Source organism: Mustela nivalis (genome assembly GCF_964662115.1).
Source record: "Mustela nivalis genome assembly, chromosome: 8".
Classification (NCBI taxonomy): domain Eukaryota; kingdom Metazoa; phylum Chordata; class Mammalia; order Carnivora; family Mustelidae; genus Mustela; species Mustela nivalis.
The window spans coordinates 143,125,212-143,139,135 of record NC_139027.1 but is presented as its reverse complement, the minus strand read 5'-3'; the positions used below and the strand labels follow the sequence as shown (position 1 = coordinate 143,139,135).

The 13,924-nt window shown below is 67.1% G+C and overlaps 3 protein-coding genes across 4 annotated transcripts in view; 1 reads left to right on the top strand and 2 right to left on the bottom strand.

The window, feature by feature from the left end:
* ZBTB46 (zinc finger and BTB domain containing 46) overlaps positions 1-6,406 on the top strand; it is a 63,314-nt gene extending 56,908 nt beyond the window's left edge. For both annotated transcript variants that reach the window (XR_014315827.1, XM_082746458.1), the window contains one exon: positions 3,018-6,406. Coding sequence is in view for 1 of the 2 variants with exons in the window: in XM_082746458.1 (XP_082602584.1) it covers positions 3,018-3,392 (375 nt within the window). In the remaining variant the exon portion in view is untranslated. The remainder of the gene's footprint in view (positions 1-3,017) is intronic.
* A 125-nt stretch (positions 6,407-6,531) lies between these two features.
* On the bottom strand, positions 6,532-10,402 carry SLC2A4RG (SLC2A4 regulator). The gene is given in 10 exon segments (XM_082746480.1): positions 6,532-7,189; positions 7,286-7,377; positions 7,462-7,714; positions 7,807-7,907; positions 7,980-8,167; positions 8,606-8,697; positions 9,593-9,747; positions 10,068-10,196; positions 10,198-10,263; positions 10,265-10,402. Coding segments are annotated over 10 exon segments (1,311 nt in total). The 5' UTR covers positions 10,388-10,402; the 3' UTR covers positions 6,532-7,077.
* Positions 10,403-10,537: 135 nt separating this feature from the next.
* LIME1 (Lck interacting transmembrane adaptor 1) lies at positions 10,538-13,876 on the bottom strand. The gene is made up of 6 exons (XM_082746504.1): positions 12,452-13,876; positions 12,259-12,316; positions 12,099-12,186; positions 11,607-11,971; positions 11,232-11,508; positions 10,538-11,146 (listed from the first exon to the last, which is right to left on the bottom strand). Exons 1-5 carry the CDS (start codon positions 12,547-12,549, stop codon positions 11,290-11,292), a joined length of 828 nt encoding a protein of 275 aa, XP_082602630.1. The 5' UTR covers positions 12,550-13,876; the 3' UTR covers positions 10,538-11,146; positions 11,232-11,289.
* Positions 13,877-13,924: the final 48 nt, after the last annotated feature.

Here is a 13,924-nt window from a genome sequence, read left to right as displayed (position 1 = left end):
AAAGCTGGAGTGCGGCCAGCCCCAAGAGGCAGGGGGGCCCAGCCCAGCTGACCGAGGGGTGTCCCATGGCCCGGCCTGCGGTGTCCCCCCACCCCCGTCGTGGGGTCCAGCAGCGGGGGAAGCGGTAGCCCCGGCCTGGACGGCAGGTCTGTGAGGCAGTCGCTGCGGCTAACTTGAGGCCGCCGACTGCAGAGCTGGCCTTTCGTCCATGTGGCCCCTCTGCGGAGCCCACCCTGAGAGCCACAGAGGCTCACGGTAGCACGGAAACCTGGGGGGACACATGCGCCGACGCCCACGCTGTCCCACTCGGAGGTGAACGGTGGCTCGCTGGCCACACTCAGGTGCTGGAGGTTGTCGCTCCGCAGGCCGTGACGGCTTTCCCTAGCAAAACCACGTCCTTGCCGCAGGAGACGGTCTGTCCGAGGCTCTGTGTGGCCTTGTCTTTTACCGGGAATGGGGCCAGGTTTCCGTCCTGGGGTCCTGTTTGGGCTTCAGGGAGGAACACAAATCCCTGAAAATGTACTTAAAATGTGTGCAGGTTTGCCTTTTTCTGAGAAGAGGCTCCGTGTCTTCCCCTTTCGTGGTTGGGAGCCCCGACCTCCAGAAGCCGCTGAGCGTCTGCCAGCAGTAGGGGCACTCGGCGTCCCCTCCGGGCAGACGGGCAGACGCCGTCCCGTGCAGTGGGAGGGGGGTGTCTCAGGAGCGGCCTCCCATTGAGGACGAGCCCTGGGTTGCCACGGCGCCCGCGGCCTCCCTCTCTCCTCCACGTGCTTGTCCGAACAGGGGCCCGGCCATCTGGCGCTGGCCGAGGGGCTCCCCACAACGCCTTTGTCGCTCCGGGCCATCCTGGCACAGCCCCCGACTCCCTCCTTGGGAACCCTGGGTCTTGAGGGGTGTCTGTGGACGCTGCCTCCCCCCGCGCAGCCCGGCCGGCTCTCAGAACAGCTTCTGTCGGGGGAGGGTCGAGGGGGCCCTGGCTGGACAGTAGAACAAACGGAAGAGACAGACGGGAGGGTCCCAGGGACCGCGTCGTGTGAGGCTCCGTTTCTAGATTCAGGATGTGTCAGGGCCCAGCCAGTGGACGCTGGGCGGCTGCGAACTGTGGAGCGATGGTCTCCGTGGGCGGGGACCGTTGGCGGCCGCCTGTGGAGCCCCTGTGCTGGGCGACGAGGAGCCCTCCGGCCAGGACGGGGAAGGGGCCCCTTCCAAGGGCCCAGCCCCCAGGACGGGGACCCGTCGGTGAGGGTGTGTTCCGGGTGTGGGGGAAGACGCAGCTCAGCAAACCTTTCCCACCCTGACACCGCTCGCTGTGTTCTCATTTACTTCACTGCTCTGGACACCAGAGAACTCCGAAAAATCTGAGGAATTAAAACTGCAGCCTCCTGCTTCCTGCACCGACCACCCGTCCCTCTTCCCCGCGCTGACCGCCCATCCCCCTCACTGACCGCCCGTCCCCCTCACTGACCGCCCATGCCCCTCACTGACCGCTCATCCCCCTCACTGACCGCCCCTCCCCCTCACTGGCCGCCCGTCCCCCTCACTGACTGCCCGTCCCCCTGCACTGACCACCCCCTCCCCCTTCCCTGCGCTGACCGCCCGTCCCCCTCACTGACCGCCCGTCCCCCTCACTGACTGCCTGTCCCCCTGCACTGACCACCCCCTCCCCCTTCCCCGCGCTGACCGCCCATCCCCCTCACTGACCACCCATCCCCCTCACTGACCACCCCCTCCCCCTTCCCCGCGCTGACCGCCCATCCCCCTCACTGACCACCCGTCCCCCTCACTGACCACCCCCTCCCCCTTCCCCGTGCTGACCGCCCATCCCCCTCACTGACCGCCCGTCCCCCTCACTGACCGCCCATCCCCCTCACTGACCGCCCGTCCCCCTCACTGACCGCCCATGCCCCTCACTGACCGCTCATCCCCCTCACTGACCGCCCCTCCCCCTCACTGGCCGCCCGTCCCCCTCACTGACTGCCCGTCCCCCTGCACTGACCACCCCCTCCCCCTTCCCCACGCTGACCACCCCCTCCCCCTTCCCTGCGCTGACCGCCCGTCCCCCTCACTGACCGCCCGTCCCCCTCACTGACCGCCCGTCCCCCTGCACTGACCACCCCCTCCCCCTTCCCCGCGCTGACCGCCCGTCCCCCTCACTGACCGCCCATCCCCCTCACTGACTGCCCCGTCCCCCTGCACTGACCACCCCCTCCCCCTTCCCTGCGCTGACCGCCCATCCCCCTCACTGACCGCCCATCCCCCTCACTGACCGCCCGTCCCCCTCACTGACCGCCCGTCCCCCTCACTGACTGCCTGTCCCCCTGCACTGACCACCCCCTCCCCCTTCCCCGCGCTGACCGCCCATCCCCCTCACTGACCGCCCATCCCCCTCACTGACCACCCATCCCCCTCACTGACCGCCCGTCCCCCTGCACTGACCACCCCCTCCCCCTTCCCCACGCTGACCGCCCATCCCCCTCACTGACCGCCCATGCCCCTCACTGACCGCTCATCCCCCTCACTGACCGCCCCTCCCCCTCACTGACCGCCCGTCCCCCTGCACTGACCACCCCCTCCCCCTTCCCCACGCTGACCGCCCATCCCCCTCACTGACCGCCCATGCCCCTCACTGACCGCCCGTCCCCCTCACTGACCGCCCGTCCCCCTCACTGACTGCCTGTTCCCCTGCACTGACCACCCCCTCCCCCTTCCCCGTGCTGACCGCCCATCCCCCTCGCTGACCGCCCATCCCCCTCATTGACCGCCCATCCCCCTCACTGACCGCCCGTCCCCCTCACTGACCGCCCGTCCCCCTGCACTGACCACCCCCTCCCCCTTCCCTGCGCTGACCGCCCATCCCCCTCACTGACCGCCCGTCCCCCTGCACTGACCACCGCCTCCCCCTTCCCCGCGCTGACCGCCCATCCCCCTCGCTGACCGCCCATCCCCCCGCACCACCGCTCCCCCCTCCCCCCCCCGCCCCGCCCCGCCCCGCGCGCTGACCACCCGCTCCCCCGCAGGTCCACAGCAAGGACAAGAAGTATGTGTGCAAGTTGTGCAGCCGCGTGTTCATGTCAGCCGCCAGCGTGGGCATCAAGCATGGCTCGCGGCGTCACGGCGTCTGTGCTGACTGCGCGGGCCGAGGCGTGGCCGGGCCCCTGGACGGCGGCGGCACCGAGGGCTCCCCCGAGCTGTTCCCTGGCGATGGGCCCTACCTGGAAGACCCCGACGACCCGCGGGGGGAGGGCGAGGAGGAGCTGTGTGAGGACGAGGACGAGGTGGGCCTGGCCCACGAGGACACGCTGCTGGTGGCCGAGAAGGAGGACGAGGACTCACCGCGGGGACCCGGCAGCCCCCCGGGCGCGCCCGACAAGGACTTCTCCTGGATCTCCTAGGCTGCGGGGCGGCGGCCCTGCCATCCCTCCTGGGGGCGGGGCCGTGGCCGTGCCCCCCTCCACCATGCGTGTGTGTGTGCGTGCACATGAGTGTGCGTGCGTGTGTGTGTGCGTGTGCACGCGTGTTTGCCTAGGGATCTGCTCTCGCCTGGGGCCAGACCACGCTGACCCCTTTGTTCTGCTCCTGCCCCAGACACACACGGAAGCCCGCGGGCTCTGAGGCAGGCATGACCCCAGCGAGTCGGGGCTCCGGGACCGAACAGGACGTTGGGGGGCACAGGGTGGGTTTGAGCAGGGGGAGAGCACACGTTCCCTCGTGTCTGCAGGGACGAAGGGAGGGTCCCCGGCAGGTACGTGTGGCTAGGGCATTAAGGGAGCCCATGTGGCCAGCCGGTTCTTAGGACGCACGATGGCCCGATGACCAGGTCACGGTCGGGACTGGTCGGAGTCCTGAGCGTCGTCCCCGAGGCCATAGGGCCAAGGGACGTTAAGGAAGGTGTTGCACACATCCGATGTCCAGTGCTGGAGCCGCCCCCCCCGCTCTGCTCGCCCTTTCTCAGCAGCCTGGTCACTGCCTACGGCCACGGCCACAGCCTTCTGCCGCAGTCGTGGCCATTCCTCGCGGAACTCAGGCTCAGTGTCCAGGAAGCCCTGGGGCCCTCCCGCCTCTGGGCTTTGGTGCTTCCCATCGAACAGCTGCAGAAGCCCCGGCCAGGGCCGAGGTCTCCCAGGTGCTATCTTCCCGTGGAGGCGGCCGGGTGAGGACCGATGTGCCACGCTCCTCTGGTGCAGGGCTCGGAGCTGCCCGCTGCCGGCCACTCAGGTCCCTTTGGGGCGCCCGGGCTCTCCGTTCCGCACTTCCTTGGGGAGCCCGGGGCGGCCTCGGCCCCTCGGCCCCGCCGTCGTGCCCAGGCCGCTCCCGCTCGCCCCCCGCCCCCGGGTGCCCTTGCCTTGTTGCTGCTAACAGTGGGGGTGGGGACTGGACCGCTCGTGCTGCTCACACCTCCCCGCGTGGGTAACCAAACTTTTTAAGTCGTCGGAGACGTATTTGAGGTAGTTGCATACGATTATGTGGTTGGCATTATTTTTCTGGCGTGACGAAGCCTGGCGTGGTCTTACCTTCCGCCTGTCGGTCCGTCCGTCGGCTCTGGAGATGAGCTCACCGCCGCTTCACGACTCCGGTCTTTTCTGAGTGAAAAGCAAGGGCTCCGCTGGGAGGACCGTGCCCTGGGCCGCAGGACCCGCCCTGCTCTGTCCCCTTCCCGCCGGGCCACCGGGAACCGCACTCTCTACTCAGACATTCCGCCCTGCGCCCGCCCGCGGAGGCCCCTGCCGAAGACCGTGTTCCTGTTCTCTCAGGCCACGGGCTGTCAGCTGCTATGCAGCTGGCCGCGGAGTCACATCTATTCTTTTTAGGTGGAAACAGGAGAATCCCATGAGTCCCTACCTTGGGTTCCGATGGTGACCTGGAGTGCTTGCCCGGGGCGGCTGCTGGGGAGCCGGGCACCCCGAGATAGAGGGCGCGGACGGGGCCGCCCGCACTCCTGTCCTCCGTGGGGACGTGGGGACGAAGGCCGCCCTTCCTGACACCGAAGTGGCGAGGCCAGTGCAGGGCTCTGGGACATACTTCCCTTGCTGCCTTTCACCAGTGAGGCCCCGGGCTGCACCCCTCATGGGGCCCTCAGAACTATGTACCTCCCCGACTTTCTGACCCTTTTCTAAACAGACCTCCTTTCTTACAAATGTATTTGGAAACCAGACCTTTGCTACCAACAGTGTCTCTGGGTTTTGTACTGGTCCCACCGCTCAGGCCGCCCCGCCCACCCCCGGGCCACCTCTGCCTCGCACTCAGGACATCTCGCTCTGACCCGCCGCTCCCTGCTCCCGACCACCCTTGCTGACGTTTTCGGGGGGTCGCTGTCAGTGCCACAGGGGCATTTTCTTCCTAAAATCAACACTGTACTGGAAAACCGAGGGCCCCACCCCTGCCCACCCAGTCCGCCGGGCGTGCACCGGGCGGTTGGCCGCCGTCCGTGGAGGTGAATGCGCCCACTCAGGAGGCGTGGAGGGAAAAGGCGTGTGGCGAAGGGTTTTTTTACGTGACTGGTTTTTTTTTTTTTAATCAATGTTTAAACCTAATAAATATTTTTTTATGAAGAGGAAAAAATGTGTAGATTACATTTCACGTTTTGTACTTTTTTGTTCGTGTCTGTCTGTATTTTGGTGTTTGCAACACCAAAGTGGAAAATGCAGTGCGTTGAGTGGTGAGTTCTTTGGGGTGGGGGGGACAGGGAACCTGTAGGACTTTTGTATCAAGCTCTGGATCCTGACCAGGTTGTATGTTCGGACTCTGGGTTTTGGGAAACAGTCGTAACACTGCCAGGACTGAATAGGGACCTCGACTCGAGACACAGCTACTCCTTCCGACTTTGCACATCTTCCTTTTTAAAAAAGAAACTCTGAGAAAATGCAAAAACTGGAACTTTTTGCAATATGATGAAAGATGATCTTATTTTCGCTCATTCTGTGACGTGTGCGACGCTTAAGAAAGCCATACTTACTGGTCGGTCTTATTTTCTGGGTTCTATACTGTGTTTTGTGTGTGTCCCTTCCAGAACTCCTTGTAGTGAGGGCGCTCTGTGTGCGCTTTTCCTAAATATTTATTTTTCCAACATGCTCTCAACCTGTCAACAAAAGCAAAACCGACAGACAAGGGCAGTGTTTGAAAATTGTGTTCTTCCCCCCTTGGGGACAATCTACATTATACCCCTTTATAGTGATTACCCTACGCCTGTGTTTGTACTGGAGATGTGTTTATTGTTTGGGAGATGATGTCTGTGATCGGTCGGCAGAAAATCGCAGCCGCCGTAGTCCGCAGCCGCAGGGCAGGGCGCGGCCCCTTCCGGTCCGCAGCAGCCGCTCCGGGCCTGCCCAGGGCCGTCCTTCCTGTGACGGGTTAGTTCGACCTTCTTGCAAAGCTTCCACTTCCAATAAACTGGGAAACTGCGGCTCGAGCGGAGGCCTCCTGAGTCTTTCATGGCACCCCCTCTTCCTGTGTCAGGGCCTCCTGGGTCTGCCCACCCACCACCCCTGCCTTTGGCAGGGTCTCGGTTCCCCCCCCCCAGGACGCAGACACGGCTTCTGGAAAAACCCAAATCTTTAATTTTTCTCCTTGCCTGGCGCAGCCCAGACTCGAGACACCTGAGCTTCGCAAACACAACACAAACGTCACCCCCTGGAACTGCTGGGTTAAGTGCGGGCAGGGGAGGCCCCCACGACACCCCTCAAAGTGCATCACAGACCGGCCTCCACAAGTCCATGGGCTGACAAGCAGGGCGGGTGGTCCCCCACAGGGACCGCTCGAAGTGCATCAGAGGCCGGCCCCCACATGGCCCCCCACACGGCCCCGACAGGTCCGTGGGCTGACAGGCAGGACAGGCGGCAGCCCCCACCCAGGGACCCCGGGCCAAAGGGCCAGCCACTGAGGTTTAGTGCAAAAGGCTGGTTTCTTCAGAGGCACTTTGAGTGGTGGGACCTCCCCCAAGCCTCGGGGGGTCCAGGGTCACCAACTTCCCCCACCATCAAGAAGCAGACCCTGTGGCGGGAAGAGCCCTGGGCTGGGGGCGGTGGCAGCTGCTTTCCTCCCCGGCGGGGTCCCGCGAGCGGGCACGGTGCCCGCGGGCGCTCAGTCCAGGAAGCGCTGGCATGCCTTCTTCCAGCGGCAGGCCGTGCACCACAGGTCCCGCCGCTCCAGGCCATACACTTTCCGGCACTTCTTGGCGTCACCACGCGGCTTCCTGGGGGGTACCCAGAGGAGACACGGGCTGATGCCAGGCTGCACTCCGCGCCACCCTCCCCCGCACACCTGCCCTGACCCCTCCCCACGCACGCACCTCGGGTTGGCACCAAGCTTGGAGGGCAGGGTTGGCACACAGGTCCTGACAGGGGTGGGCTGTGGCTCCAGGCGGATGGGGGCCAGGCAGCCCTGAAAGGAGACGCAGCTGTGTCCTCTCCCCCGTCCCGAGCGCCCTGAGACTCTCCCGGAGCGGCTGCCTGTGGCCTCACCCACCTGGTAGGAGTCGTCACCACGGCACACCTCAGGGGGTGCCCCAGAGCTCAGCACGGGGACCGGGGGCAGGGCCAGCGGGCGCAGCAGGCTGGACAGGGTCGGGGGCTCCGGCAGGTCCAGGCGGGGGAAGGCAGGGGGTGCGGAGGCCGTGGGGGATGTCGGGGACAGGCTGGACAGCCCGTCGGCCAGCACGTCCATCTCGGTGTAGTAGAAGTCCTCCTCCCCGTCGCTGTGCTCCGGCTCCGCCTGCCGCCTGCTGGGGACACGCGGTGGGTGCGAGCTGCAGCCCTCGCCCCGCCTGGCTTGGCTCGGCCCCCCCCGCCCCCCCGGCCGGCCCCGCCGCACCCCAGGTGCACCAGGCGGATGTGTCTCTGCATCCCGGAGGCCGTGCTCAGCACCTTCCCACACCGCTTCCACAGACACTGGAACAGGACCTGCACTGAGCTCTGGGTGACAAGGGCTGGTGGTCAGGCCCGGCCGCCGCGTCCACCCCGCCCTGAGGGCCACCTCAGGCTCACCTTCCTCTTCCTTGGGGCAGGTTCCCCAAACAGGAAATGGGCTGCCTCAGACGGCAGCGGGGGCGAGGGGCTAGATGGGGAGGACGGGTCACTGGCCGGGTCCCAGCCCCAGTCTCCGCTGCTGCTGCTGCTGCTGCAGCTGTGCCGGGGCCGCCCCAGGGCCTCCTTCCAGGGCTCCGGGCCAGGCTCTGTGGGGACACGCCAGCACCCGTGGTAGGACTTTTGGCTCAGGCTGCGCTGCGGGAGCTGCCCCCGCAGGCCCCTTCACTCTGAGCCTGGGAGCACAGTCCTTCGGAGGAGGCAGTGGCCGGGAACAGCCGGCCCTCACCGCCGGCAGACTGGCCTTCCCAGCACAGGGACAGGTACACAGACATCCCATGTGGGGAGATGCCTGGCCAGCCGGGTGGGAACGGACAGGTCACAGGCCCACAGGCCTGGGACACTGGCTCTGGCCTCAGTCAGAGGCACTGGGAGTCCTGATGTCTATCTTGGGCCTCAGAAGATCTATGTAGATGGTGTTAGTCCAGGCAAAGGGGTCCTGCTTGCCCCAGGGCGTGGGCAACTCTAGGGGCCTGGAGAGACAGAGATCCTGCCCTCCCTACCCAGGTCGCATGTCACAGTCTCACCTGGGGCCCCCAGCAGGAGGGGGCTGGTGGACAGACTTGTGAGGGCAGCTGCAGCCATGACCTCATCGAGTCGGGACTGTCCGGCGGGGGCCCTGGAAGAGGTGCGGGTGGTGTCAGGCTCCTCCCCCGGCCCAGTACACGTGCAGGCCTGGGCACTTGTGTGGGGGTGTGTGTGTGTGTGCACCAGCTCCCTCCCTCCAGGCGCTGGGCTGGAGGCCCGTCTCCACCCCCAGCTCTGGTTACACGGCTCCAGATCTCCAGCAACCAGCAGAAACAGCGCCTGGGCTGGGGTCTCTGTGAAGCCTGACTTCTCTGCAGCCCGGGCTCTGTTCCATGGTGGGTCCTTCAGGCCCAGGAGCTGGACAGGGGTCTGAGGCCCCACCCCCTGGCTCAGCCCGGGCCAGGCCAGGCCCAGCCCTCCCCCCCCCACCCACTAACCAGGGTTGTGCAACAGCAGCTGTGGCCCTGCGCCAGGCCTGGGAGGGAGGAACAGCCAGCGGCTGCCGGGGGAGACTGGGCTCCAAGCACAAGCTGGTCCCCAGGCCCCTACAGGCCAGGCCGGAGCCTGCCTCTACCTGAGAAGCTTTGGATGTGGGGCACCCCGGCTTCTAGGCAGGGCTAAGAGATGGCAGTCAGAAGCCCCAGGACTCCTGGACCGTCAGCCTCACGTCAGCGAGCAGGCTCTAGGGCGCCGAGACCGACAGGGGCCCCTCCCAGCTCTAAACTCTGGCCCCCAGAGCTTGGGGGGCACCAGGGGCACAAGATCTTGATAATTTCTGCTCCAGTCCTCCAGCGCTGGAGAGTTGGGGAAGGGGGCAGAAACCCCAGGCCGGGGGCCCTGACCGACCTACCCTCCACGAAGCCCCCCACGCCCCGTGGGGTGGGGCTCGAGAAGGCACGTGCCCGCGCCCCACCCACCACCCCTGCGCACACCAGCGCACGTGTGCGCACGCCCACCTCGGCCTGGCGCGCGGGACCCTGGCTCACCTCTGCGCTGGCACCGCGATGTGCGCCGACGGCTTCGGGGGCCCCACCGCCGCCCCCGCCCACGTCCCCGGGGCCCCTGGGTCGGCGGCCCGCGGCTCCGGCTCCCGAGGCAGCACGAACTCCAAGCCCGCAAAGCCGCCGCCCACGGCAGGGCCCTGCGGAAGGGGCAGGCTCAGCGCAGGCGGCGGCGCGGGGGACGGGGGTTCCCAGCCCCCACCCCATCCGCTCCGCACCCGCCCCCCGAACCCGCCGCGGCCGGTGGGGACGGCGCGGCCCCGCCCCCGGCCCCGCCCCCGGCGCGGCGCGGCGGGAATTGCTCCCGGGGCCGCCGGGCCCGACCCCGCACCGCCAGGCGGGCGGACACGCGCGGACCGCCCCCGCCGCCCCGCCCCCGGGGGCCCGAAGTTTGTGCAGCCCCGACGCCATCTTTACGGCGAGGAGTTGGGTCGGCGCCCCGTCCCCCGGCGCCCGGTACCTGCGGCGCCGCGGGCACCGATACGGGCGCGGCCGCGGGGTCCCGGCCGGCGGCACGGGGCGGGGGGCGCCCGCAGCCCGGAACGGGCAGCGGAGGGCGCTCGGCCTCCATGGCCGGCCGGCCGAGCGCCGAGGCTGCAGCGGCGAGGGCGGACGCTCGGGACACGGCCCCCAGGCCCGGCCGGGCTGGCGGGGCCGCCGACCCCCGCCCTCGATCGGCCGCCGCCCGCGCCGCGCGGCCCGGAGGCTGCCGGCCGGCCACGCCCCCTTCGCGCGGCTCGCGCGCCCCGCCTCGAGGCCCCGCCCCCGGCGCACGCCCATTGGCCCGCGCGATGTATCAACATTCCGAGGCGGCCCGCGGCCGCGACCCGCCGCGCTCCCATTGGCTCGCGCCCCCGGCCCTGCCCCGAGCCGGCCGCAGCCCGGCGGCCTGCAGAAAGGGCCGCGCTCGCGGCGCCGCGAGTGCGGGTCGGCCCCTCGGCCCTAGGAGCCCGGGCTGCCCGTGCGCCCCCGCCGCCGGGCAGGGCCGGCTTTCTTGGGGGTCTTGCTGCGCGCAGAGCTGCCGGATCCCGGGAAGGGGCCGCGTCCCGTTGGCGGGCTTCCCGGGAGCAGGTTGTTCCGTAACGCACGACTGCCCACCCACCCGCGTGCCTTATGTAACACCGGGGGCTGGGCGGCGGGGCCCTGCCCCGGTGTTCAGGGTCCAAGTCCCACCCTGGGGCGGTCAGTTTGCGGGCCGGCTGCAACGCGCTAAGACCGACTTGGCCCGGGGACACCACCCCAGAACTCGCCTCCCTTCGCCACAGTCTTCCGGAACTAACCAGCCGAGCACACGCTTCCAGGCGACGGGGCCCAGACACCCCGGGCAGGAGGGCCCTTCCAGACACTCCCTGCCAACCTGCCCAGGCCTTCGAGAAAAACAGGCTGTACGGATCTTCCCTAGGCTGGAGATTTATTAAGACCTTGGGAGAGTCCAAGAGGCCACAGCAGCCAGGACCCCCAGGGACCTCACAGGCTGGAAGATTTGGGATCTGGACTTTGTGCTGCCAACTTGGGGGGGGGGGCAGGGAATGGGGGATGGGCACTACTTTGGAAGGATGAACTCTATGCTGGGTTGTTTAAGGCAGATGGGGAGTTGGAGACCCCTAGGTTGAGGATGGGGAAGCCAGGAGCCTCCGCGCCCTGCAGAGGTGCGCCCCTGCTAACAGCCAGAGCTGGAGAGCTCAGGTGCTCCCTGGGAGGGTCCCCATCTCCCGGATACTCTCATACACATTTTCAAAGAGGCCATCATCCTTGCCCAGGCCCCTGAGTGGGAGGGTCTCATAGGACTGGTCACTTTCCAGAGCTGGGATTACTCCCCTCCCCTTGGGGTCCAGCTCGTCTGGGGCAGGTCCTGGGTCCCTCTTCTTAGGCTTCCTGACTCTGGAGTACAGGATGTCAACCTGGGAGAGAGGAAGCCAACCCAAGGAGGGGTCAGCACCGTCCACTCCTTCAAGAACCTGCACAGCCCTACCCACCCTACCCCCTCCCCCCAGTTTACCTGGGCAGCTGGGGTCAGCTCTGCCTTCCCCTGCCCCAGGCTTTGGGTGCCTTCTTCTGTTTCCTTGAGCTTCTGGATACAAGCATACTCAGCCACCTCCAGTCTGGCCTCAGGCCCAGGCCTCACATAGCTGCTTGTCAGCCGTGCCCCTGCCCATACCACGGGGCTGGCTGCCAGGCTGGCCCTGGGGATTGCTGCCAGCCCCACATTGGAATAGGTGGCCTCAGGGCAGATGGAGGGTGAGGTGGCAGCCGGCATTGCCCGGGGCAGTTCCCAGTGTGAGAAGGCTGCCAAGGGTCTGCTGGTGCTTCTAGACACATCCAGCCACTGTGGGCGCAAGATAGCCATGCTGGCAGGCCGTGGGCCTAGGGGTGGGGTCAAGACAGAGGTTACTGGGGCAGGGGGGCAGGGAACTGACTGGGGAACCCCAGAGCAGCTCCAGGGGCCAGCCCCGCCCATCACCGAGGCCAGGTTCCTCCTGGCTTGGCTCACCTCGGCAGCCTCTGGGGCCCCGGTGCAGCTCGTGCAGTCTGGTGTCCGACTTGCTGAGGGTGCAGAGGTGTTGTCGTCTCAGCAGGGACTGGGGGCTAGGAAGGTTGGTCTTGGTCCTGTGGTGGCCCCGCCCCGGCCCCAGGGACAGCCTGACACTCACCGCTTCTGCTGGCATCACATAGCTCCGGGGGCCGGCCTGCTGCCTCTGCACCGGCTTCCTGGAGGCAAGAGTCTCATCAGGCCAGGGAGGCAGAGATGCCTTTGGTACAACACCCAGCAGGGAGGCTCATGCAGAGAGCCAGGCCTGCTCGGAGCCCTGCCGCACACCAAACCCGGGCCGGGGATGGACATACCTGGGACAGGTGGCGCATAGTGTCCACAGCCAGAGGAACAGGACAAGGCACCCAAGGACCCAGAGAGCAGGAGGGGCTGAGGGCACCTGTGGCCCCATCCTGTGAAGCCACAGGTAGCCCTGGGGGTGAGAAGACAGGGGTGCTGGGGCAGAGAGGCTGGGCACCTACCTGGCAGCCCCCAGCTGCCCCTCAAACTGCGGGGCTGTCTCCGCCCCCTGGGGCACTGACTCAGCACACAGGAAACTGGGCTCCGCAGCCCCTCCCTCCTGCAGAAGCACAGAGCCAAGCCCTGGCAGCCACCTTCCGCCTCTGGAGGGGGGCTCCTAGTGACATGGATGGAGGTGTGCTCTGCGTGGCCCCAAGCACCTGAGCGGGCAAGGCTGACCCCGACAGCCAACGTGCAAGGAAGGGCAGGGGAGTTGCCTGCTGTGGTCACCATAACCTAAACATGGGGCCTAGGGAGGCCCTGAGGTCACACCCCTGGCCCTCTGAGACACAGACCAGTCTCAGGCAGCGTTCCCTCAGTCATCCAATGCAGAGCTGGGTCCTGAAGGAGCTGCAAAGGCAGGGGTGGGGTCAGCACGCAGGGAAAGGTTGCTCCGGCCGGACTCCCCCACTGGTCCACTTGTCCCTGGCTCTCCACCCCTCCCCTCCAACTGTCCCTGTCATTGCACTGCGTTCTTCCTGGGATCTTAGCAGAGCTGCTGGGCTGGGGTGTCTCCAGACACAGCACCCAGTCCGCCCAGACCCAGGGAGCGGGCTTACCTCCGAAGATGGTCTGGGCTGCCCAACCTGGTCCCCCCACACCCCAGCCCTCAGCTGCCCCCAGAAGGGTACTATGCGGAGTGCGGACCCGACCAGGGCACGGGCCCCGTGCACAGCGGCTCCTGTCAGCCGTCTGGCGGTGGCTGGCCTGGCCGCTTGGGTGCTCCACGAGATGGCTGTGTCTCCCTGCATCTCCCCACGCAGCCACCCAGTGCTCCGCCATCGCTCCCGCTGCAGCCCCTGTGGGCTCTCGACACCGCCTGGTGGGTGTATGTGGCTGCCCAACACCACTCCCAGAGCCCAAGTCACGTGGTGTCCAGCCCCCAGGAGATAGGCACACGGGGGCAAGGACACAGGCACAGCACGGGAACCGGGCGCCCTGAGGGCCACCAAACCCCGGGACTGAACCCAGGCTCTCAAGACTTCTGAACCCACACCACCGGGTCCTCCTGCCTCATTCACGTGCTTCCCAACTCCTCCACTGGCCACCACCGCCTCCCACTGCTGCAGCATCAAGTCCCACGCATCTGTGGGGCATCAGGCAACACGGGGGCACTCAAAGCTCTGACCCTTTTCACGGCTGCTGGCAGAGCCCCATCCAAGACAGCGAAGAGAAGGCCAGCCCTTTGGGCCCTCCATCTCTGGGCAGGGGGCCGCAGCCTCACTTGGGGCCCCTCCAGCCTGGCCCCATGGCCCTGTGCAGAGATC

Coding starts and splice junctions, on each gene's coding strand:
- LIME1 (XM_082746504.1), bottom strand. CDS start 12,549: ATGGGGCCACAGGTGCCCTCAGCCCCTCCTGCTCTCTGGGTCCTTGGG. Junction 11,972..12,098: donor GGGCCCCAGAGGCTGCCGAG/GTGAGCCAAGCC, acceptor CCCCACCCCTAG/GCCCACGGCCTGCCAGCATG. Junction 11,509..11,606: donor AGCTGACCCCAGCTGCCCAG/GTAAACTGGGGG, acceptor CCTCTCTCCCAG/GTTGACATCCTGTACTCCAG.